The sequence below is a fragment of the Leptonotus elevatus genome, chromosome 12 (genome assembly GCF_054856555.1).
Source record: "Leptonotus elevatus isolate MCC_2025b chromosome 12, RoL_Lele_1.0, whole genome shotgun sequence".
NCBI lineage: Eukaryota > Metazoa > Chordata > Actinopteri > Syngnathiformes > Syngnathidae > Leptonotus > Leptonotus elevatus.
In genome coordinates, this window is record NC_141250.1 from 16,137,186 (window position 1) to 16,164,247 (window position 27,062).

The following is a 27,062-nucleotide window of genomic DNA, read 5'->3' on the forward strand; positions in this document are numbered from 1 at the left end:
AGGGGGTGAGGGGAATTTTATTTTTTTGATTGGGTGGGTAGTTAATGTTCATGTTTTTGTTCATGCTAATTAAAATGATTGTTTCACTGTTGAAAAACTAAAAGTAAAGTTCAAAGTTCAATTTAGAATTTTTCCAAATTTCCCCATCTTAACTCCATTTTCCACCCATGCAATCTAGATTGCCGTACAAGAATTAAGTAACAATATCATTAGCACTCATAGCTAACAATATGCAAAAGTAGCTCTATTGTTGCTTGGCAAAGAGAGCAAGTTCAACGAGCCCTAATGACAAAATCCCAAGGACACAACAATGCGCACCCAATAGACATCGGACGGCCAATAATCGTATAGTTTCCATCTCCACAGAGTTAAAACAAGTAGAGTTATTTAAGGCCATAACAGTCAAGGCAGGTGAGTTGTTACTTCTGCACGACGGTAACATTTTATCTGCCAGGAGACGCAGGCAATGTTAGACCTTCTTTTATTCATGAGCTGGATTTGCAGCAAGCAAATGACCCAATGCGTTTACCCCAGCATGCAAAGCGGGCCTCGGAACCATTAAATGTACACGCACAGGATGCTTTGTAGCTATGCGACCGTGTGGTTGGCTCACTTTCCCACCACAAATTAACCTCTCCAGAATCAATTTGACTGGAAAGGGAGCACTTCCGATGGGCTCCCTAAAACAAGCCAAAGATTCAATCGGATTAAACTATTTGGAAGTTTAAAAAAAACCTTAACCTCTTTTTCTCACACTTTTGTTTTTTTTTGGTCTCAGTAACAACCGCAACCTTCCTGAACAAACACACCAAAATCCAATCTATGACAAGTTCAACTTCTGCTGCCAAAAATACAGCGCAGGGAGGCGACTGCAGCCATAATTGAGGTTCCGTCAGTCAGTCTGAGGTTCACTCAATCAACAAAGCCATATTTCCTGTTTCTGTCTCAGACACACTCACACACATGCACACACTCACGCACACACATAGTATTTAAGATGCTTTACATTCATATTCTTTATGTGCACCAATTATAGGAGGCAGACTGTGTCCAGACATGTGACCACAGTGGTATATATGTGCCGGGAGCCGTGTGTGTGTGTGGGGGGGGGGGGGGGGGGGGGGGGGTTGAGTTGCCAAAGCCATAAAAGCGGGGAAGCTGGTCCACACACAGACAGAGACGTAGAGACACGCACACACACACACGCACGCACACACTCCATCTGCCCACAGTGCAGGTCAATCATAACCTCATTCGGGCAGAGAGAGACACATTCAGTCTCCTGCTGGGACACATTCACTTCTCCTCTATGGGAACTAAACCAGTCTAAACCAGATTACACTGCACTGATATTAAAGTATAGTCAACTAAATCATCCTCATGGATCATATAGGTGGAAAACGGGATTATTAAAAACCTGGATTATATTGACCTATCCAGCACAATGTGGTTTGAATCGAAAGTTCCGTGAAATAATGGACGGAATCAGATCACATTAAAGTGACCCCACTGAGATAATCCATTTTAATAAATGAGAACATATGTCTGCATTTCAAGCTAGATCGCAATTTAATCCAGTAATATCTCCTGGACGGACATTTTACTGAATCTCTTAGATGACTATGGTGGAAATTGAAGCTCATTTTACTTTTTTATTATTTTATAACAATAATATGTTATATGCATACCCACTGGTCTAAATATGTTATCCTGGTTAATATTGTGTTAGTGGAATATGAGTTAAGCAGCAAAATCCACCCGTTTTTATCAATATCAGAGGGCAGCCATTTTGCAACTTGCTGTCGACTGAAGATGACATCAATGTTGCTCAGGCAACGACCAGGCAAGTGGCAAAATGGCCGCCCCCTGAGATGGATAAAAATTGGCTGGGTTTTCCTTCATAACTCCATGGGCAGTAGGCGGGCTACACCCTGAACTCTTGTTCCACAAATGTAATATTAATCAGAATGTCATGTTTAGATTAGTGAGGTCACGTGTAACATATTATTGTTTAAGGATGACTTGCACTTTAACGTAATGGTACGAAAGAATCTCATCCTGAATGTTATCAACTCCTGTCGTGTATTAAGCAGAATAAAGCCTTTTTTTTCTTTTTTCTTTTTTTTTTTTGTGGAAGATGAAAGAGATTAACGGCATTTCCATACATTCCAATGGGGAATGATGACTTGAGATACGAGTCAACATGACTTGAACTCATATCTCAAGACATGATTCCATCACATGATTATTCAAATTTATTATTTTTGACTGTGCTTCTTCAAGACAGTGTTGTGAAATATCTCACTAAGATGACAGGTCAAACTAGCTCCAAATGTCATATACAGTACACCCCCCCCCCCCCCCCCCCCACCCACACACAAGAAGTCTCTGACGCAAACACACACACACATTTACACTACCATTGGGACACCCGTCTACCCCAGCTGTCCATTTACGGACCAAGTGAATAATGAATCAGTGTCTGTTGGAGTGGGACAAGGCATTAAAACACACGTCTGTTTACGTGTGCGGCGTTCTGCATCATGCAGCGCACACCAGTCATAAGATTCAATTATGACAAACAAGCGATCTTTATTCACGATTGACAACAGCAACACAAACATCTGCAGGGTTCCGTGCCATCTGTTGTTACAAACTGCCTAATCAGCTTGGTGCGTGTGCTACATATCTTTCGGCTGGACATGAGCGAGCGTCTGTTTGCATGTATATCTCTGTGGTTTCACAAAACGACTATGTACGGCTTGAGGCTAGGAATGTAGTGTGTCTGAGAAGAGGAATGTCAGTCAGCAGAAACGCTCTACTTTGGAGACCATTAAGGGGGAGGACAAGCAAAAAACCAGACATTGCTTAAAAAGAAGCAGTTATAGGAAGACTGCTTTAGGGACGGCTACTATTATCGGGGCTTTTGTTCTCCTATTAATAGACGTTTTACAGCTTGAACACGCATGTTCCTATTTGGCCCAATAAAAACTAAAATAAAATAGATTATTACTATGAAGTCCATTACATAGCGCTAAAGCTTGAAAGACCTCAATTGATTTCTTCTGTGCCTATAATTTGATACGAGACGGGGATCCACGTCTACAGCGGTGTATTAGGACCACGTAAAAACATATTTTTTAGAGCATGGGGGGCAATATTCAGAGGAAAGAAATCGGAAAATTACGACTTTATAAAGTGGTAGATTTGCGAGAGAAAAAAGACGTAGCGTACTACTCGGAAGTCTGTGCCATTACTTTTCGGTCGGGTTTTCAAATAAGGAAATAGTAATTGCTTTAGCAGAGATTAACCATATGATTTGCACTTTGAAACAGGTCCAAGCATTTAAGTTCATTTGTAAAAATAAACATTTATGTTTCCAGAGTTATTATTTACACATTCATACATTTTTTTTTTTTTTTTTGTACAAGTACAGTAGCTAAGCAGCTAAATTGATGTGTCCAATCTACTGCTCTCCGTCATTCACTTGCATTTATCTAAAGTATGCTAGCTTCTGATTGGTTCGAGTTAGTCAGCTGATCGAGCATCAGGAAGTGTTGTTGCTCTAGCTTCCGTGTATGACGAGTAAAGAAATCCGTCTCCATCCTGCCTTTTGATTTTAAATACAGTGTCCCATTAACCACCAACGAATCCTCACATTAGACGATAGCTACGCTACGTGTATTTCTCAGAAGTTTCTGAGTTGTTGTTTTTTCACAAATCTGCCACTTTAAAAACAATTTTTTTGCGAGTTTTTTTTCTCTGAATATTGCCCCCACACTCTAAAAAAAAACATATTTATACATGGCCCTAATACGCTGTCGTACACGTCTCCCCTTTGGTAACGTAGAGCGCTACCAGTGAGCTGAAATTCCGGAATACAGGAACCACACAGGAAGTGATGTTTTCCTAACGTAAAAGGCGACCTGTCGGTGAAAGACGGATTTCATATTACTTGTATTATATTCTGTATTACATTCATATTCCACCAGTAAACCGTTTTCTTTGGCACTTACATTGCGTAACAAAACATTCTATCGCTACATTCTTTCTTTTCCGGGTTCTCTTCTGCCACTTGTGTCCATGTCACTCTGCCTCCGGTTAGTCATGCAAAATGTCAGTCAAATTCAGCCACATGCTAATTTCTCTCATGAAAAATGTTTATAACTGCTCTGCTCCCAGACAGGATGTAAATAAAAGCGGACTTATTTTGTATTGTGTCAACAGCACTCCATTTGTTTAGCATTTGTGGGTATGGTTGTCCCATTGGTGCCAACGTGTTATCGTCCTGGTTCAAATCTGCCTTGAGACATTTTTAGATTGGTATTTTCCATCACTCTTTTGTCATGTTAACTCACAAATAAAGCATTCAATAGAAAACCATCTTGTTATGCTGGGGATTCAATTCCTGATTCTAATCTACTACCCACATGGATTATAGAGCCCCTGACAAGAACGCAAAGATGACAAAACAAGAAATATTTCTTACTGTAGGGAACAACCTGTGAGAATGAATATCAGCAGAAATATCAGATTCCGGCAGTTTGCGACAAAACAAAACAAAACAATGACACACAGTGGGCACTACAGTTTATCCTGCTTCATTCAAGTGTGTTTATCTGCATGCACCGTGGGACAGAGGTGACTTATCTAGGACAGGGACATCACAGGGAACAACAGCGGCAGAAATGTAATTTTCTGCTGGCAAATGAAGAGGAGAACGAGCGTGACTGAATCGGCTGCGCCTGTGGACTTTCCTTTAATACAGCCGTGATCATATAGGATACATAAAAGAAAACAGACAGGCGGGGAAAAAGCCTTCCTGCTGACATTGTTTTAATGTCTTACAAAGTGTGAGAGAGAAGCGGATGTGTGTGGAGCTGCAACAGCTGAATTCAGCAGATATAAAAGAGCGCTGCCGTGTCGCTCAAAAATCAGAAAAAGAAAAGAAGAGAGAGCAAAGACGAATATAAGACAATTAAGTCAGCAGAAGGAGGCATTAGAGGGATTATATTGTTTGCTGTTTAACTCATTCACTGCCATTGACGGCTATAGACGTCAAAAATTCATTTGAACTATTTATATTAGTTTAACATTTTTCCCCACTTTTGTTAACAAGAGTATGAAAACCTAGATTTTTTTTATTGTATTAGAACAGATATAAAATGTGTGATTAATCGTGAGTTAACTAGTGAAGTCATGCGATTAATTACGATTAAAAATGGTAATTGCCTGACGCCCCTAATTTTTAATCTTTCTTGGAAAAAAAAAATTACAATTATTTTATTTATTTATTTATTTTAAAAATAAAATATTCTGAAAAAATTAGGGGTGTCAGGCGATAATTTTTTTTTTTATCGTAATTAATCGCATGACTTCACTAGTTAACTCACGATTAATCACACATTTTAAAAAGTGGGGAAAAAAGTTAAACGAATAGAAATAGTTCAAATTAATTGATGACGTCTATAGCCGTCAATGGCAGTGAATGAGTTAATGTGAAACATTTTAATGAGGTTTATTTTTGAAATTATTCTAAAATTCCTCAACTCAATTTCTCTGTTTTTCCACTCTATCTACATGTGATCCAGATTGTGCCCACTTGCAGCAATTCCAATCACATTCAAATGCTCACGTAGGAGTGTATTATATCCACCAGAGTTGATGTTTGTGTGAGACTTCCTGGCCACAGTCGCTGACCACAAGTGCTGATAACTACTTCTTGCAAAAGCGCCAGTTCCGCAAGTTTTATTCGAATGCGCCTTCCATTTGGCAGCAATTTAAACCTAAATCGGAAAATCCCATGTAGCATGTTAAGATAATTATCTTGCCGCTTTAAATCTCACATGGCTACGATTTCAGTTTCTAAACAAACATGCGCTGAAAGCATTGCAACATGTTTTATTTTGAACACTGTACATGAATCTGCAATCTTAAGTACTTTTTGCACTTTTGAATTGTCACCTATGTTGCCTTCTGCCATGTTTTGTAGCACAATCATCATTTGAGCACAGTTCATTGCAAACCGCAAATCATTTAATCCCCATGTTTTGTTATTTTGGATTAACACAGCCATCAAACATTTGAGTCATTGACCTAATAGTAAATCCAGCAAATGATTGCATTCCGGATCAGTTCTTCCCCGAATGCCATAATCGAAGCATCTGTGCTCTCAGATTGCTCTTGCTTTCACACTGATGCGGCACGTTCTCTCAGGAGGACTAACAATATACTGTTGCTGTTCCCAGGAGCAATTCCCAAGAGAAGATGATAAAGAAAGCTGTGACAGAAGCACCAATTATTCAAAACACCGCCAAGAAAGGTTCTTCTATTTAGCATGTCGCCATCTTTCATTTTAAGTGACCGGCAACTTGATACAAGGGTGCTCTCGCCTTGCAGTTTTTTTTTTTTAAGTACAGTGCAGCAATATGGCCACCATTATGCTAATGAATCAGTGATCGTTTATTTAAAAAACAATCTTTTTTTAATTTTTTTTTTATTTTTATTTTTTCGTTTTTTCTTAAAGAAAAAAAAGTTAAAAAACAATATTTAATGGAATTTAGGATTCTGCGGTATCAGTTGCATATAAAAGGTGGGCATCGTGTATATGTTATCAGCACGCACTCACTGTCATTTGTGTACAGATACACTTACTGCAATCCGACCGTTTTCTGCCATTTTACAATACGGAGTTATGAAGGAGTGACTGGTGCCACTTGTCTGTAAACATCAAGTTTGTAAACAGTTGTAATAATGAACAGATCCCAGTAGATGGCGGCAGTGAAGCGCCTTGGGTTTGATTGAAGCACACGTTTTGACTTGAAGATAACAGCTAGGCTGTGAATTTCAGTTTGTCCCATCGGTTATGAGAATGTTGGACAAGTTTAGCCACTTCACATGCAAAGAGAAATAATAAGTCATATTTGTAGAGAAAAAATTAGGAGTGTCGTAATTAGCGTGTTTATAGTGCATTAACTTAAAGGTTATTTTTTTAAATGACAATTAACTCTCGCCCCTTATTTATAAAGCCCTGTACTGCGGGAGCATAAAATGATAATGCCATCTAGTGGCAGAAAAATCACCTCAACACAAATCATTGTTTCACATTCCTGTTTACTGTACATCTTTTTTTAATTTCAAATAACTTGATGAATTTTTATGAAATGACTGTATCAAAGAACTAAAAGATACAACCATATTTGTATCGGGTTTACATATTTTTCAACATTTATGTTATGTTTATGTATGTTTATGAGTATGGAAATACTTGAACAAATATTTTATTGTACATTTTGAACAGTTATAAAATGTGCGATTAATCATGAGTTAATAGCTGAAACCATGCGATTAATTATGATTTAAAATTTTTAATTGACTGACAGTCCTAGCACCAATAAACTATCTGTTGCCGTAAGATGAACGGCATGCGAAAAAGCCACTGACACTGCTACTGCTCAAGGCGTGTTGCAAATCTGTAAATAATAGTTATGTTCTGCTTGACATAATTACTGTCACAAAAAAACTTGTTTTCCCCTCTTGTTGGCCAGAAACGTGTTTTTGTGTGAAACCAAACCCACGTTCTACTGCTGATTATTAGAGAACCAAAGGCTTTAAAATGGCTGGTAATATGGAAGCCGTGCTAGCAGTGAATTAGTCAATTAACTGGTTGACTAGTAAGTAGTGTGTCATTAATATATCAAATCACACATTAAATGTTATGTTAATGAATGAGTTGAATAGTGGATGATTCACATAATCAAGCAGTGTGAAACCCAATGACGCAGATTTTGTCAAGGTGTAAATTACGTCAAAAGTGTTACGTAGAGTTGCAGGCTGACAAAGGGGCGACAAGATCACACATTTTCATTAGCGCTGTGAGTGGGCTGCTACGGTACGGTAGCTACCCTGTGTGGCATTTTTACAACGTTAAGTCTGAAGTAGCTTGGGAAGAAAATGGTTCTGCAAATAAATTGCAGTAGGAAGTGTTGATTGGTTGCAAATGTCAAAGGATGACATTTTGTTGTACACATGAAATCAAATTCGTTCACCGGCTTTAATTTTGCATTTATAATATATTAATAACTACGTCACAAGTCCAATTATTATAAATTAGGATAAGCTGAAAGTCACAAGAACAATGGGTAAAAAAAAATGGGGTCATTTTGTATAAAATAACCCAGAAAGTTGGGTCAAATTGACCCATAAAGTGGATCGGTCCATTAAAAAAAAAAAATCCATAATCAGGATATTTTGGACTGTTTTTAGAGCGTATGTGTGCTTTTAAGGGGTGTGGCCTAGTGAACTTGGCCAGTTAGTCTGTGGGTTAGCTTCATTTGTCTCACTGCAACTCCTTGTGAGTGTCCTCATTTTGTCGGTTTGTCCCCTTCACAAAATGGCTTCCCTTGCCCGCTCTCTCCTGGTATCATACCACAAAAGTTGCCAATACAAAACCCCCAAAATTAATGTCAGGGCTTATTACTGTACATGGTCTAGATTTTTCTTTGATACACTTATTCCAGTTTCAATTTTTCAAGACATCCTCCATTTACGTGAATGAACAGAACAAACTCTTCAACAGTATTAAACGTAATGACGTCTTTATGTGCGACCTTGCTAGCGTCATCAAAAGACAGCAATTTCCAGCTGTTTCCATCTCCCGCTGTCACTGATCATTACAAGTTGGACCTAATTCGCACGGCATCCACCAGCTCGCGGAAACACGTGGCTTGCCGGTTGCCCGTGTGCCTGCCCTAAATAATGTCATTAATCACAATAATGGAGATGGCATTTAACTATAAACAGGGGGGAAAAAAATGTCATTATTAATATCATTTGTGTTGCTTCCTGTATAGTTTCGATTTTTTATTTGGAAATAAAAGGTAATAGTTTATCATATTTTGTGCATATTAGGATTACTTCCAACATTTATCTATTTTACAAAGCTTTACAAAAAAAAAAAAAAAAAAAGAATAAAAAAGCTAATCGTAGACTCAAAAGTGTTTCCAAGACAACAGTTTTAAGAGCTTAAATCATACCCGAATCTCATCATGTTAATCTGTGTTGACAGACACATTTAAGCCACGATATTCGAACCGCCTACTTATATTTAGGTGCCTTTTGCAGTCGAAGTGCGACCAAGGAAGCTTTCAAAAGTGGTTTCACAGCAGCTCGCGCCATTGTGCGTTTCCTCTATAGCCCCGACGTCATTTGTAAATCACTTTGATAGGACAGGTTCCTTTCTTGTCTTTCACAAAAACACACACAATGGATTCGAACAGAGCGGAGATAACGAGCGGCGCGGCGGTTGAGGGGAGCCGCGGAGGCTTCGGTGTAAAAAAAAAAAAAAAAAAAAAGCCGAGTTGATAAGGACAGAAATGGGGTTAATGTATGAAAAAAAAAAATATTTTCGGAGAGGAAAAAGGGAAAGCCACGGCCGCGGGGTCTGACACTGTCCCAGTTTTACGACAGCGTCTATATCTCCTGTGGCTCTCCTGAACATTTCCACCCGCTTGATTAATGCTGCCATCACAACTATAGCCAGCATCTTTGAAGACTGGAATAAAACTTAGTTTAAGCCCACAGTCATATTTTAGCCTTGATTACATGAAACAAATGTTCTGGGACTTGCATGAGAGTTGGAACTGGGACACAATGGATCAACTAAAACTTATTATGGAGTGTAAAAAAAATTAATCAAATGTATGACAGAAAAAATAGACCTCAGGAAGTAGATTTTTTAAATTATTTTTTTTCAAACATACAATTAACGCGGAATAAAAATGTTTCAATGGTTAAGTGGAAGCAATTTCTCTATTCCACAGAAGTGTGATACGCTGTGACATGTTACAAGTCTTAGAGAGCGTCAGTGTAATTTATGAATTCATCTGTCACAAATTCAAATCCCTGGATGACAGTTGTGAACGGAGTGGAAGACAAACGTACCATTTCAAATTTTTAAATAAGCCTGGAAGTGAATCTGTTAAATCTATGGAACGTTCGCCAATATCCAGAAAATGTTCGAAGAGCATTGAGGTTGTTGTTTTTTTCTCTAAAAGGGAAAGGCCATCAAATATTGTACTATGATGTCATATCTGTCATCAAATTGAATTGGTGAATTGAAAATCAAAATGGCGGGAAAATGCAATGATCGTTTTAAGTACAGGTGTCAGTCGAGTGAAATTTTTAATGGTAGTTAATCGCATGACTTCAATAATTAACTCATGATTTTTCATACTCTTGTTAACATAAAAGTGTGAAGAAATGTTAACCTAATAGAAATATGTTTTTTAGCCATTGAATCAGTAATTAAAAATTAAAAATAGGTATTGTACTGAGTTTGACATTGATTTGTGTTTGTCATTTTTTGGCCACTAGATGGCATAATTGCATTTGTAAGCCAATGGTGACAACTCAGTGCATTTTTCTTTTCATATCAAGAGTGCATTTCTATTGGGTAATTTTGACGTGGACGTTTCTGCTGCGTCGTGATTGGAATTCCCTTCAGTGGAGGCTTTCCAAATAAGGGGGCGGTCTTTAATCGAGCGTTAAAAAAATGTGTGCCGTTAAAGGCACTTTAAGTTAACGTGATAATTTTGACACCCATAATTTTAAGCATGATAACAGCCATTTGGTCCAAAGAAATACCCAGAAACACCAAAAGTGCAAATAGTCGCAGTGCTGTATAGATTTCATTGAAATCAAAAATTTCAAAATGGCGGCACCCTGTCAAATAATCCTTTACATGGACTAATGGCCTGGTTAGAAATTGGGTTTTTGCATGTTCAAATGCATTTATATTAGGGGTGGGAATCTTTGAATGTCTCACGATTCGATTCCGACTTTTCAGAATCGATTTTCAATTAAGAACAATTTTTGATTCAAAATTATTTGATTAACAATGATTTTTGCTTCAATCTATAGATGTGCAAGGAATTATCTACTCCAGTCTGACTCGCTAATGCTAATTAGCGCGCCACTCGCGGCACTTTTATCACTCAAAAGAACGGCTCCACGCTGGAAAAAAACAACAACTTTTATTGGAATAACTTGATCCTGACTTTTTCCTTCTACTCTCTAATGTGGCTACAACTTAACAGTGTATTAGACCGCATGGAACCACACTGCCCCTCAGTGGCCAAACCAGGTACAACATGAACAGCGCTCCAAATAAAGGCACACACAGACAAAGGCAAGACAGTATAAAATAATTTAAATAAAATCTATTTTGGGACATTTAAAATCCATTCTGAATCGTGCTAAAAGAGAATCGATTTTTTGACACACCCCTAATTTATATGTGTCGGTGCGCTCTATATTGGCTACTTTTACCAATTGCAGGTGGGTCTGTATATTTTTGGGGCTAAAGAGTGCTTAGAAAAAGAGAATAACAAGCTAAGGACTAACCTAAAAGTTGCTTGCACTTTCTAAAAAAAGACACAGATATTGGACTTTGGGCAAACTAAGAGGTTTCCCAATGCGATACGTCGCTGGTGCCAGATCAACGGCTTGATGACCTGTGGTGCTTTAATCGAGCTGGCAGGACCCGGTAGAGGAAGCCTGAGATGAGTCGGGCCTTCAGCCAGCTGTCTGAGGACCCATGAAGGGAATGAATAGCGAGTTGAGTAGCAAAACGACCGCAACCATTTGCTCCAAGTCGCTCTCGGAAGGCACAAGCAGCACTCAGACAAAAAAGATGGGAGCGATGAGGGAGAAGCGGAAGAAAGGAGAAATGACACATGACAGTGACGCACAGTGGTGGCGAAGGATTCTTTAGTATTCAGATGGCACTTCTTTTTAAGTTTGAGGACTGTCAACACTGGTATCTGTTGGATGAATACGTAGAACGCTGACACTAGTGCTGTGTCACTGTTGAATATTTTTTTAGAATCGATGAATCTATCGATTATTCAATCAACTTGTCTGATTGGCTGTTCTTGTGTGCGTTTTGATCAGTTGAAGCGCAGGGCAACTTCGCTTTGTCTTATCAACGAAAATCCCCAACATGTGAGACTTCTCATAAAGTAATTCAAATATGTTACAGGGCGTGCAAGTCGGCCTCGCTGCTAGATGGAGACAAAAAAAAAAAAGAATCAATGAGAAATAGATCAAGAAAGGTAGAAAGAGTGCCAGTGATTGATTCCCAAAGGTATTAACAACATAATAACTGTAACAACTCTGTCCGCCGCACACGCGTAGAATATGAGTCAGCCAGGACAAAAGAAAAAGTCACTAACCAACAGAGCTACAGTATACAGCTTTTTATCTGTTCCTTTTGTACAAACACTGCATGCGTTCTTCATGATTTCACTCGCAAATACACAATACAATTGAGACCAATCAGTTCAGTGTCTTTCATGCCGGAACAATCGGCGGTGTAACTGCAGGTTGTGTATCTTTGATGCCTTTTTTTTTAGACAATGATCAGTTGAACCAATTTGACTGTGTGATTTCCTGTTGGGATGCTGTGCTGTGTGAGTACAAAAGACTTTCTGACTGACAGGCTGATGCATTGTTATCCTCTTTCAAAACGTCTCTTGCAGGAAATTGTGCACAATGTTGAATCCGTGGTGGTGTTTTTAAGAGTAGCATTGGATATGACTGCAGAAAGAGTTGTCAGCTGTCTGACAATAGCACTACAGTAAGATTGCATAAAAAAATGTTTTTCAATGTTTTTATTTTTCGCGTGGTGCGTTGGTATTTACTGATAATGCCGTTCACTGGAAAGGAGAAGGCGTTTTGTGTCTTTAAGTCATTCACTGCCATTGACAGCTAGAGACTTTAAAAAAAAAAATCATTTTAACTATTTCTATTAGTTAAAAATTATTTTTTCCATTTTTGTTAACAAGAGTATGAAAACCTAGATTTTTTTTGTACATTTAGAACAGATATAAAATTTGTGAAGTCATGCGATTAATTACGATTACACATTGTAATCGCCTGGCGCCCCTAATTTTTTATAATATTTTCTTTTAAACAAACAAAAAAATAATAATTTTTAATAATCTTTTTTTATTAAAAATTAAGGGGCGCCAGGCGATTAAAAATTGTAATCGTAATTAATCGCATGACTTCACTAGTTAACTCACGATTAATCACAAATTTTATATCTGTTCTAATACAATAAAAAAAAATCTAGGTTTTCATACTCTTGTTAACAAAAGTGGGAAAACATTTTAAACTAATAGAAATAGTTCAAATGAATTTTTGACGTCTATAGCCGTCAATGGCAGTGAATGAGTTAAGTTTGATAAGAATGAGTCATGGACACGTACGTGTTCAACGCAGATTTCGGGTATTCGCACAATTTAACGTTAAGTATAAAATTTCCCCCGTTCATTTTCTTTTCTTTTTCTGAGAGAGCTCAGTATTGTTCATTCGGTAATCTTACCGATTCGACGTGTCATCATCATTGCGCTCTCTCTTTTTTTCTTTTTCTTTTTTCTTTTTGAATGTGCGTGAGTATGTGCGTGTGCGGCTGTGCGTGTGCATATGTGACCGAATACTTCCGAATCCAGCTAAAGTCGTGAAGTTGTCAGGAGACCCGAGGAAGGATCAAAGAAAGAAAAGTGAAATCCAGCACCGACCAGACGTCACCTACTACCCACCAGAATCTTTCACCAACCCCAGAAACATCTAAATTCCAACAAATTAGGGAGACCTCGAGAGACCAAAGGAAAGACTGAGGAAAGGAAGGAAGGATAGAGGAAGCAGAGTGAGATTCCACAGACATCAGCCTCCAATGTTCATTTTCAATGGGACAAAAATTTAAAATTTTCCAAGTCCCACTTTCCACTCCCACTGCCATACGTACAAATGATCAATATCATCATTAGCACCTGTCTGACATTGCTCAGTGGCGCAGTTGGTAAAGTGCATTGTCCAGTAACCAAGAGGTTGCAGGTTTGAATCCCACCTCCGACTCTAAATATATCCATGGCCATTATGATGAGTGATATACATGTATACCAACTGATTATCATATCAGGAAATGGATTATAATCTTACTGAAATTATTTTTTTCCATGCAATTTCTGCAGATATTAGTATAAGTTTGTTTTTCATATTTTCAACAGTCATTGGGATAAAAAAATAAAATAAAATTAAGTAACGTTGGGTTCCAAGCCAATACAATGCGTGACATAAACAACTGCTGGTTTTATTGATCGTCATAAAAACACGTAATCATCACGTGGCAAGCAAGCTTTAATATTTAAAACATTTCACGGTTTTGATACTGTTTATTGAGGCATCTAAATATTCCATCTTACATTATTAAAAGCCCAATTGCCATGTGATGTGAATTTGAGCGCCAGACTGATCTGTCTATGTTGCCATGGCAACAAGTCTTTGGTAATGCGTCTTCTGTCTCTGAGTGTTAAAGAAACACTTAATCACACGAATAAACAGTGCAACATGTGCAAAAAAAAAAAGAAAGAAACTTGACCTATGTTCTCATCATTTTCAGTCGAAAAAAAAAAAATGCACATTTGAACTTTTTGGTTGTTTACATAATCCCGTAATAACAACATACCACACACAGTCATTTATTCACATAGCGGACTAGCATACGTGCATATATCTTACGCTGAATATGTTTTACGCACAAGCACATACCACCAACATACTTAGGAGCGCTAACACGTACACTGTAGCAAATGACTCATACAGATCCAGCAGATGGATGTTTTGGCGTCAGAGCGGAAAGACGACCGCGGCTGTACTGCGGCCATGAATGCCGCGGATCACAGTGTCCCAAAATAACCTGGGGTGTTCTTAAGTTGACCCCAACACCCCCCCCCCCCCCCGAACGCTAAACTGTTTTTAAAAGCATGTTGTTCATATTTAATCTTCTATTCAATGCAAGTTCATGTCGCCTCAATCGACTCATTTTAGCAAGAACTTATCGTGAATTGTGAAGAAAAATGTTTTGTGAAAAGAAGCTGAACAACCATGGGGAGTTCAATCGGTCCCACGGGCGAAATGGGGGGGGGTTCGTAGAAGACTGATTTCACAAAGAGCCAAAACGTATTGGTGGTGACGGATTGAATTGGAGAGCCGTGAGAGTGAACAGCGGGTCGGTGAAGAGAGAGAGAGACCTGTATTCATTGCCGCGTATCCCACTTCTCTTCAAATGTGTGTGCGTGCGCGCGCCCATTTCTTTCTTCTTCTTTCGTCACTACTCTGGCCAAGTTTCTGTTTCCCGCCTGGTTTAAAGTGGCCGGCGGGCACATTTCAACATGTCGAGAAGCCGAGGAGGACGAGGATCGAAGGAGCTGTGACATATTAACGTGTAAGCACAGCACACACCTGCGCTTACTTCGGGAGAATCCCGCAAATGGCTCCCCCCAAGAGAACTGCTCCATTTTTTTTGCAGATGAGCTACAGTATAAAACGATGACTCGTCATATGTAACCTCACAAGCCAGATTGATCATTGTGATTCACTCAAAGGGAGTTTCTTCACATGATCAATCTGGAACTTCACTTGGCAGATCCGTTCGGGAAAGGAGGGACTTGCTGTACCGTACTTGGAGCTGATTGGACGATACGGCATCTTGTGCACGTTTGTTTTGACCAATCACGACAACGGATGAAAATGTCGTCTTAGGGAGAAAAAAAAAAAAGCGCGAACATCTTTACCAGATCAAAATGCACTCTCTTGTAACATCAATAAAATGTAAATAAACAGTTTGTGTATGATGAAAGTCGGGACATGCATAATTAGTAGGGGTGTGAATTGCCTCGTACCTGGAGATTCGATTCGTATCACGATTCATAGGTCACGATTCGATTCGATACCGATTAATCCCGAATCTATAAATTGATTATTGAGATTTTTTTACACTCAAATTTAGAAAGTACTCATCAGTAAACTTGTACATGTACACTGTAAGATTTGTATGAACATTTATTTATTTATCAGAAAATTCAGGTTGCAGTCTGTTTCATGTTTGAACAGCACTGAAATAAAATATTAACGCTTAATGTTCCATTAATATAACATTCTTTCATGCTTAATGTGTAAATCCTAACCCTAAGTAAGACATTTTGTTGAATATTCCCATAAAAAATTGATTCGGCCGCATATTGAATCGATTCGAGAATTGCGCGCTGTAATATCGCGATATATTGCCGAATCAATTTTTTTCTAACACCCCTAGCAAATAGCCTCCTCTCGATTAAACATCTTACCTATGAGGACTGGACCCCCCCTACCCCCCCCCCCCTTTACTGGTTACTGCAGAACCATCAATTATTGTCTCATACCAATTATACTGATAAAGCAGCTATTAATTAAGATCAAATCATTTTCAGCCCAATTGGCAACCTTTGCGACTCGAATATTATGTGGAGAAAAAAGTACTCACCTGACACCTGTCAAGAAAAGTTAAGACATATTTCCTGAATTATAATTAGCATTTAAATCCCACTATTGAGCTCAAACAATTGTCCGCTGCTCCCAACAGAAGACGTTTAACAAGCATTACGTGTCGGTTCGCTGATTTCATTAAAAGCACGATGTCAATTCACGCCTGACTTTAAATCCATTAAAAGCAACGTCGCGGACATGTTTGCTGGTTAACTTTTGTTCATTGCGGCTTATTCAAGAACATACAATAGTCAAATGTAATATTCAAACAGACATGTTGCCTAGTTTACGGTACACTCCTTAATAGTGTTTTAAATGCCACCAGTGAAATGCGGGGGCCTGACCGGCGACCACTGACATCTCACCCTCTTTTCCATAACAACAACTGCCCCACAAGTGAGGGGGTTGACCTTTAACCTAACGTCTATGTGTGTGTGTGCGTGTGTGAATTTGTTTGACTGGGGGACGGAATTGATGAGATTCCCCCCATATACACCCGTGGGAATCACAGTCAAACTCCAAAGCTTGTTTAGGCCTTAGTGCCCATTCTGTGTATGCGGACACACGGAAAAGAAAACCCACCTTTCATTTCATTCTACATATCAAACTCTAAACTGCCCTTGACCACCACCTTGCCTGCATCCATCAATCCATTACCTGTCCAGTTTGCAGATCCGTATGGACAGGACAGTGCTGCGTGAGTGGAACAGAGCGGACAAAGAGGGGTGGGAGGGGGTCAAAGATGGAGGCCCATATGAGATGACTCTTACTTACAAAGAAAGCACATTCATAGACTTATTATTAGGCCTGATCATTTCCTTTTGGTGAAGCCAGTGTTTTCCCCCCAATATCAGTAGGCGGCCATTTTGCCACTTGCTGTCGAGTGAAAATGACATCACAGTTGATCAGGTCTCAGATAACAACTTGTCACAGCTCAGCTTCAGAAAACAGGTGAGCTGTGATTGGTCGTTGCCTGAGTCCTGACCAGCTGTGATGTCAATTTCAGTCAACAGCAAGTGGCAAAATGGCCGCCCCCTGAGATGGATTAAAAAACGGCTGGATTTTGCTGCATAATTCATATTCCATAAATGTAATATTAATCAGAATGTCATGTTTAGACTAATGAGGTCGCATATAATATTATTCTCAATAAATGTTTATGGTTGACGTCCCCTTTAAGAGGAACCATATTGGAGCACAAATTTTGAGAACAGAAGCATTAAAGCATTACGCTGCTGTCTCAGCAACAGCAATATTCTACCAAATTAAGAGCTTGTATTTAAAGGCCATTAAATGTTAATAATCTGTTAAAGGCCATTAAATGTTAATAATCTGCAATCAATTTGACAAGTTTGGTCATCAGAAAAAAGAAGAAGCTCATGCTAAAAATCAACACACGCACACACACTGGTTTACTAAAGCCTCAGAGCTCCGCTAAAAAAGAAAACCGAGACAAAAACAGTAAGTGATCTGGTTTGATGCGCAGCCAAAAGTCATCTTATTTCTTATTTTTAACTGCAGCAGGTACAGCAAAGGCTTTTCTTGCAGCGGCTCGCTTCCATGTTTCAAGTGCGCAAGGAATTCATCAATCTTGACAAAGTCCTCTTGGTCAAAGCCCAGACAGCATTAAAAACGCTGGGCTGGCTGCAGACTCAGCATTTCTGCCTTCTCTCCAAGTTCCATAGCAACACCTTATTTACACTCCTCACCACTTGAAGTAGTGTTCCTTTTTGACCCATTTGACACCCTCGATAATAGCGTGTGTGAGTGTCATGTCAGATTTGAGTCCTTTGTGAGGACCGGTGTTCTTTGTGTGCGATGGAGGGGGGGGGGGGGGGCACGCCGGCCCCCGTACCCTGCGGAGGAGATTAATTCTCACTTTTATCATGGAGCATTGCTCTCTGGGGAGCCCGGAGGAGACTTGGGCAAAGCGGCTACAGGGGGATTGCGGCTCGTAATGGCTTGTGTGTGTGTATGTGTGTGTGTGTGTGTGTGACACACACACACACACACACATACACACACACACAGTCGAGTGGTCTTTCAATGGGTGCCTAAAGCAAACACAGGCCGGTCACAACCCTGTGCAATGTGTGTACATTTTTTTTGGCGTGTGTGGCGGAGAACTGATTGATTTATTGATGACGTCAGCCATTCGTTACATTTAGCCATACTCCGCCAATTCAAACTTATTGCACACTCCCGCTTCCAGGAGTTGCGTTTCACAGCTTAAGTCAGCAAATATCTTTCTATCAACACGCACACGCGCACCTGTCCCGAAGGTTAGGAATATTGAATGAACGGAAAATGGGGTGTTTAAGTGTTAGTGGAAATGTCACCGAAGGTTTGAATTGCATTTCATTGCCATAAAAGCCACCGGCAGCTCACTGCCACCACACTTCGTCACTCTGAATCACTCCGCTGCTTCAATCAATGGTCAGCTTGCCAGATAAGTCTTATTGGAAAAGAGAGCGCGTGTAAGTAAGTGCATGGATGGGAGGGGGTTGTGTTTATTAGCCTAATTATTCATAACGCCTCAGTCTTTCCTGGGAATTTGTATAAGTGCTGACAGCAAACACAGACTTGCAGTTCATGACACTGAACACCCGCTATCACATGTTTCATTACCCCCCCCCCCTCAATAACTCCCATTTTTAAGCAATTATGGGGGTTTTTAGTAGACTATCACGTCGCACTGCAACATGTTGGGCAGCACGGAAGTCTGCTAGAAGAGATGCAGCATGTAATTAATAGCAGAAGAAGAAGAAAAGTAAGCAGTAATAGTCGTGTATAGTAGCTAAAATAGCAGTTGTTTTAAAGTTTAGAATTAGCATACTATTTATGCATTTTTTTTTTTTTTTGCCCTATGGCATTTCACATTATACCATAGTATTAAGTTAGCTTTTGATTGACTGATTAAAAAAAAAAAATCTTCAAAAAACGCTAATAAACATTAAATATAGCATATCGTGTTTACTTCATGTTAATCATAAATGTGATATGTTCGCAACTCAGACCTTAACACAGAAAGCAGAAAATGGAGTAAAAATATAAACCCACATTTTACTATGTTGGTTGTAAAAAGCTCTATAAGCTCTATTTTTCAGCACCCGCGCCCAATAGGGTTGCAGTCTGGGTTCAAGTTATTCTTTATATATGCTGAGGGTTGCAAATGGCCCCCAGGATGTAGTTTGGACACCACTGCACTAATAATATGGTTCAATAAATATCTTAGTGTTTAAATATACAATATTTAACTTTATTTTGTTTTATGTGTAAACTTCAACTGGGAGTGACAACAGTAAACTTTGACGTAAGCACACTTTGCTTTCTAGAACAGGCACAAAGCAATACTTTGAAAAATATGTTTTTGAATTTTTAAATGCGTTAATAGCGTGTGGGAGGGGCAAAACAATTCGATTTTTTTTTTTACGTGGTCAATCAATATCACAGTTTTACCTATCGTGGTGGGATTAAATGGAAAAACTTCCCCAGCACACAAAGCAAGGTGCCAAAGACACACTTAAAAGACCTGACCTCAACCCCAACAAACAGATTTGGGATGGACAAGAACACAGATCTTAATCATCATCCAAGCACTATCAGGTCCAGTATCATCTGACCTCACAAATGTTCTTCTGGATGAACAAAAAAAACGAAATATTCCCATAGAAATGAAAAAGTCTTCCCAAAGGGACGTTACAGTTGTGTAATTAATTGCTAAGTGTCCCAACACTTTTGCCTCTGCAGTGTCCCCTTGCCTGCTGTTTGTTACTGCCATCTCCCATCACGTTTTAACATGAGTAAATATACAAAGAGGAGCCATGACACATAGAAGATTCAGAAGTAGGGCATTACTGGCTTGGTTTAGGGATAAATGAAGATAAACGACACTGCATAGCATGCTTTCCAATTGTTTTCTACAACCCACGCTGCCTGAAATAAACACTGCACATTGTTGGTGAAAGACAAAAGAGTTCCCAAGTTCAGTGTCGACAACAATGCATATTGTACGGTTGAGGTGCATGAAAAACATGAGGTTAAAACTGACTCGCGGCGCCAAATATTTATTGAGTTTTTTTTTTTTTTTAGAAGCCAAGCAGCAGGAAAAGATGCGTTCATAAGCACATGCTGGAAATTAAACTCTGACAGCATCATCTGCGGGGAGCACTAAAGGCATTAAATGGCCACCGTGGGACTCCACCTTGGCGCTCATAGCTCAAAACAAGACAGTGATTTTCTGCTCTTGAGTTCACTTCCTCGTCTGGTCTAATGCGGAAACAATTGTCTTGGAGCGACCTTTGATTTAACATTGGCTTTATGGGCTACGTCGCTGGATCAACCTGCTTTAGACAGCGGGAAAATCATCAAGTCATGCAGCTCGCGTGCCGATATTCAACTCTCGACCCGGAGGAAACACCTGCTCGTTTATCACAAACTGTTCCGTTCTCCGCAAGATAAAACTAACGTTGCAAACAATGCCTGGTCTACGCTGCAGATAGACGGGATTTTTTTTTCACCCAGTGAGCTCATAAAAGTGTTCTTTTAAAGATTGACACTCAAAGGCCATCTATGCCAAGTGAGAGCAAAAATACAGACAAAAGAAATGAGATGATGGAAAGCACACATTATTCAGCAGATGAGTCATCTGCAGTGCGATTGTACTGTTCACGTGAGCGCACAACTGATCAGTCTCCTGCTGCCTATATATAACATAGCATGTCGTTACCAGGTAAGTTTGGGATGCATCCCTATGATCAGACAATCGGGGGATGCTAAATGTGAACATGCACACCACTCGAAAACAAAAAGCATGCAACCCCATCCTCGGTTTTGAGCTACACGCTCTCTGAGATAATCAGGACAGAATCATGATCTTGAAAGAATATCTGCACAGTGGATCTAATGTTACCCAGTGATGCACTGCAGCAGCAGCAGCTGCAGACAGCAATGTTGTCATCACTGTTGTCGTTGCCAGAATGGAAATAAGTGAAGCAAGTGCGATGAATTCGAAAAGTGCGGTCAAAAAAGTGATGCGGATAAGATACCTTGACAGGAGAGCTCCGGGTCGCGACGGGCAGCTCTCTGACGGCGCTGCCCGGGGGAGACGCCGATATCCCGGTTGCACAGCCCTGCAGAGAGCCCCCGGCCACGGGCTGCCTGCCGCCTCGCTGAGGCCGCTGTTTAATGCCGTCCAGCAAGCGAACGAGCAGGATGTTGGCCGGGAGGTCGTCCACTCCGCAATCCACCAGGATGCGACACTCCGGGCAACGCAGCTCGTTCCGGGAGCTGACGATGTTCTCCAGGCAGCGGCGGCAGAAGGTGTGCTGACACGGCAGCACCTTGGCCGTGGTGTCCAGGCGCTCCAGGCACACCGAGCACTCCAAGAGATCCAGCAACGACGAAGACTCGTCCATGTCGGCGGAGAGGGTGATCATCTGGGCTTCAGGCTGCGTGGAACCGCGACGGCGGCGGCGGCGGTGGTGGCTGCTGGTTCTCGTGACGGAGGAGCGGACCGCGAGCACAGAACATTCTGGGGGGCGAGCAGACGGGAAGCGGTCGAGGGACGCCCCGCGTGCGTCGTCGTGCACTTTCCTCCCCCGGGTCGTCTCCAGTGTGTCTGTGTGCCTCCCCTCAGCCGTGTGTCCGTCCGCCTCCCTCTTCGCGTCTCCCACGGCTGTGCTGCTGCTGGAGGCGCTGAGGTCACGCTCTCGTCGCCATCCTCATCCTCATCCTCGTCATCGGCACTTATCGCAAGCGCGGCGCGTGCGCATATTAGCCGAATCGATCATGAGCACCGAGACCAGACAAACTTGTCAATCAACACAGGATCGATGACTAAATATGGAGTGAAGTTATCGCAACGATCAACCAGCGTTCACTGTGTATGCGAGGGAAACATAAATAATATATTTTTTAAATAAATTAAAAAAAATAGTATCTCACCCTTTTCTAATTAGCTTCCTTCACACCAATCTGGGCAAAAATACAATAACAATTTAACAACCCCTAAGTCTGCAGAAAATGTTGCGTATCACAAAAAGTGTGTTGATAATAGACACACCGGCCAAAGTAGCTACATTTGCACAAGCTAAGAACAATAATACTAACCTACAAGAGTTGTATAAAAAAAACAAAAAACAAAGTGGAAACCAACGCAGTTTTGTAGTGTGTTGAATTGTCTTCTTCACTGTGCTGTAAAACAGCTCCTGTTTTGGATTTCATTAATGTTTTGGTCTTTTAAGTGACAGTCATCAATGTAAGAGATGACCCATACTTCTTTGTGTTTCTTTATTTTGTACAAAAATACATATTTCCTAAAATTATTGGATATTTTGTGCCTGCACAGAGGGCAACTACCTCACAGCTGAGTTCTCGTGGAAAACTTGACTTTTACTGCCATCTAGCGGTGAACTGTCAAACTGTCTTGTTTACCTCTAACGCTCTGATTACCATAACAGATGAGAAACAGTGTAAAGAAGTTGTTTAGTATTAGAGTGTGACACCGAGTAGGACATTGAATAACTATTTTTTTTGGTGGGGGGGGGGGGGGGGGGCAGTAACAATTCTGAAGATCCATCACTGAAAGAGGAACAAAATCAGTATTGAGCTGATACCAGGCTTTATTTCAAGATATTGGTACTCACGACCAGTATCGATCACCCTTACGTAGCCGTTCTACCATTAAGAATTAGGAATTGCATGCAATTTTGAGGAAAATTTTTATGTTGGGATACATATTATTGTAATTTTTTATTGGGGAGGGGTGGGGGGATTTTTATGTATAAAAAAAACTAGTAGCATTGGTACTTGATATTGGTATTAGGGGACAGCTCCAAAGTTGAGTACTGGCATGAGTCTGGGAAAAAAAAAAGTGGTATTGAACATTTGTCAAAATATTTCATGGGGTTGCAAATCCCTGGCACTCCTGATGTTGCCTCCATTCTCATCCGCTGTCGTTTGGTATTATTATTATAATACATCTGCACTATTTTGTTGTTGTTTAGACAGGTTGCAAAATAACAGCCATCTGCTAATACAATACTGGCAGCCAAATGCAGTTGTGTGTGCGCGACTCGCGTGTGTATCAGCTGTGAACGCGGGCCTATGTTGCCTGTCCACCTGTTCAGACCTGCCCCACTCTTGCAATCATTCAGCGCCGGAGGGATCAGGAGTGCATGTGCTCGTCCCCGTGTGTCAGTCTGTGACTTTGCACGGTGAGGGGCAGGGGGACTAATTGCCACCCACCATGAAAAGCTCAGGGTAGAGCGCCTATGCAAAAGGTGAGGGGTGGGTGTGTGTGTGTGTGCGTGCATAAAATGTCATGTTTTGCACTAGTACCCCACTATGCGCCTTTACAATAGGAAACATGCTTGCCTGTTGTTAAAATGTTTTGCAATGTGCGGAACTAACTGTTGGTTAATAATGTGATGAAGACGAGTTGATTGTTGGTTGATTGTCTGATCCTTGTTAAATAAATACCTGTTGGATACTGTCAATCAAAACTGAGCCTTATTCCACTACAGTTTGTGCAGATGTGCCTTATGTGGTGGCTTTATGACTGTATAGAAGGGAGGGTTGCAACTAGATTTACTTCATGTATTCGCGCTAAAATGAAATTCTGATTGAACTGCAATGGGACCGTCTGAGACGCAAATGAAGGTCAAATACTAGAAATCGGGGTCCCGCTGCATTATAACCGCAGGGACCTGCCATTTCTTAAAGCTCTATTTGCAGCCCATACCAATACTGTGGAATATTGGTCGAAGGAGAATGTGAGTGATGTCGTCAAGCTCTCCTTTGAAATGCCTCCGCTCACGAGTGCTGGCAACAAGCCATTCATCATCTCTCCCAGTTTTTTATCATCATCACCCAGGTCTTGTGTTACATCTGCTTTATATACATTTCCACAGTCAATAATTGAGCATTAAAAGGTAGAGCGAGAAGTGCTCGAAAGTGATTATTGGATGAAAATCCCCCGCAATCCCTTTAAGCACAAGCTAAGGTGATAAGAAGCCGTTCTGGAGCAGCAGGGGTGAAACCAAGGCAATTAAATTGTCTGTGGAAGCTAACATATACATTCACACGCATCGTTCTGTACAAATGCTGTAGTCATTAAAAGCAAAATGGTTTACTTTGCAGACAACTGCGAGCTCTATTTATATACTCAGACTGACAGCATTACAAATATTGAGACAATCAGCACTAACATACCAACATATACACTCTAATACCACTTTTAATTGCATTGCCTTTAGCCAAATGTGCTAAAGTTCTGGCAAGGAATAAGAAGACAAGTATTTTTTTCCAAGTTCGCACACCACGTGCATGCAACATTTAGTTTTACTGTTGCAATAAACTAACACAATGAAATGTCCTGAACATCATTACTCCATTACAACAATTACAGAACTTAGACAATTGGCATCCTCACTTGACCTAAGCATTATTTGCACTCTGTTCATGACTGCAATAAGCATATATTCATTACATGGAAAGTTGTGTGTGTGTTGCATCCAAGTCCCCTCCTCAACCAGTGGGCTCGGCGCATGCAAAAGTAGGTTAGCTGATGCAGCAGTTACCATGGAAACCGTGTCTTTCTTCCTTGTTATGGCATAGTTAGTAAACGTGTGAGGGTGAGGGAAGCTAACAGGGGTGCTAAAAGGTCAAAGAAAGTATAAAGTGGGCAAACTTGTACAGATGGGAGTTATTTATTTTGTTTTATTTTTTTATTTTGGTTGAAGGATTAGAGAATGTTTGACCCTGGATTGAAGTGTATGGATGGATTATATTAATTAGGGCCTGAGCAGCTGGGAGCTATTGTTTTTGTAGGCATTATTATTATTATTATTATTATCCCCCATAAAGAACCGTAGTCAGGACTGCGAGTCACGAGCACCTTTTATAGCTGCTTGCAGCTCTAGTTATTGTCAATTCCGCCTAAAATGCCCAATAAGCATCCCTTATCTAGTCACATTTAATCTTTTTGTGTTGCCATTTATCTCTTCTACCATCATACTGAATACAGATTTGTGGCTGTGTTCATTTGTTGTTTTCATTGTATTGCATTACTCTTCCTGTTTATCATTTCTTCATCCTGTATTTATCCTCTCATCTCCTCTAATCTCTTCCCCTCTCCTCCTATTTTCCCCCCCCATCAGGAAGCCCCTGGCTCAACATAAATGGCAAGTTGAAAGAGGATGTGAAGAAGAAAGATAAAGTGAAGACCTAGTAGGTGAGTAAGTGAGGGATGCCGTCTGAATGGGGAACAAAACGGGTGGAAGTACAAGGATTGAATGACCACCAAAGAGTAAAGATAAGAAGTGAGGAGACAAGAATATGGTCAGAGAGAAACACAAGGAGACGGGGAGCGCAAAGTAATTACAGGACTCCCCGAGTTTTCAAAGCAGCTCTTTTATCTCATCCTTCCTGTGGCGGAGAAGACGGGCCGCGATGGAGAGGAAGGAGGGGAGATCAAGAGCGAGCTTTGGGCCTTTTCAGACAGCCGACTGTGTACATCACAGGCACACAACGCCAATTCATAGTTTTATTCAAGTAATTTGCTATAGACGGTAAGTGTGTATATTATAAGTTATCTGTGCGTATTAAAATCATTGGTGACATTTTTGCCAGCATTGCAGCTATGCAAGTGTAAAAATGGCACTCCAATTGAACACGTCAATTTACGGCTCATTATTGTAAAGAAACCCAAGCTTCCTGTTGAAACCTGAAACGGAGGAGCAAATATTGACGGGATTACCACTGACAGCTTTCTGGGAGCTGACAAACCCCTCAGGTTAAAGCTTCAAGTGTCCTAAAAAAAAATCTCCAAATCAGGAGGTTTTGGTGCCAATTGTGAAGGAGTGAGTTGAATTCTCAGGCTGACGAATTTGTAAGTTGACAATTCATGTGTATGCATGGTGATTGAATCACATTTTCATAGATTCTGTCTTTCCAAATATAATAAGGTTTCTGCTGTCTGTCTCTAACATGTCCAACTTTATCTACCACTCTTGATTGTGTTCACCAACTTGGAAATAACAGGAGCATCTCACCTATAATAAGAGACTGAATAGAGGAAGTGATGGGCTACGGGAGTTCCCCAGAATAAAGATTTATCTTCCATATTATGCTTGAGTTATTTGGGAAATACCAAACGCTTCCCTCCACCCCTTTTGTATACATATAAACAATTTAGAGTTGCTGGAAGCTGCAAGCATGAAGTACATGCAAACATAGGAGAGGTCTGGGTCGAGATTCGAACCTGAAGCTATTGACAAGTCATACAAAATCAAAGCATAATTTCCACTGATGTGATTTACCATTCGTGTCTGTCTTCAGAAGAAAGTCTTTGTCTATGGAAAACAGTTTGGGCCTTTTTTTTCTTCAATATCCTTGATATGCAACTTCAGGTCCACGTACTAGTATGCTCTTTGTCATCACTAGTAAGGCAATACAGTTTACTAGAAACTTTTATTTCGGGATGTTCAATAACACTTCTTTTTAGGATCGACACCAGTACGAGTACTCAGCTCTTGAGTAGTCACCCATACCACTACTACTTTTGATACATAAAATTCACCCCAAAAAAATACATAATTTAAAAGAAAGCCATATATATATATACACCAATATAGCATTTTCCTAGTTCCTGATCATAAAACAGCTACAAGAGAAAAACTATTAGTAGGCAT

The 27,062-nt window shown here is 40.3% G+C and overlaps 1 protein-coding gene across 1 annotated transcript in view; it reads right to left on the minus strand.

Moving 5' to 3' along the window:
• LOC147164751 (E3 ubiquitin-protein ligase SH3RF3-like) overlaps positions 1–22,091 on the minus strand; it is an 80,766-nt gene extending 58,675 nt beyond the window's left edge. Inside the window, exon 1 of the mRNA XM_086091834.1 lies at positions 21,417–22,091. Within this exon, the coding sequence (XP_085947960.1) occupies positions 21,417–21,806 (390 nt within the window). The 5' untranslated portion in view covers positions 21,807–22,091. The remainder of the gene's footprint in view (positions 1–21,416) is intronic.
• Between the last annotated feature and the right edge of the window lie 4,971 nt (positions 22,092–27,062).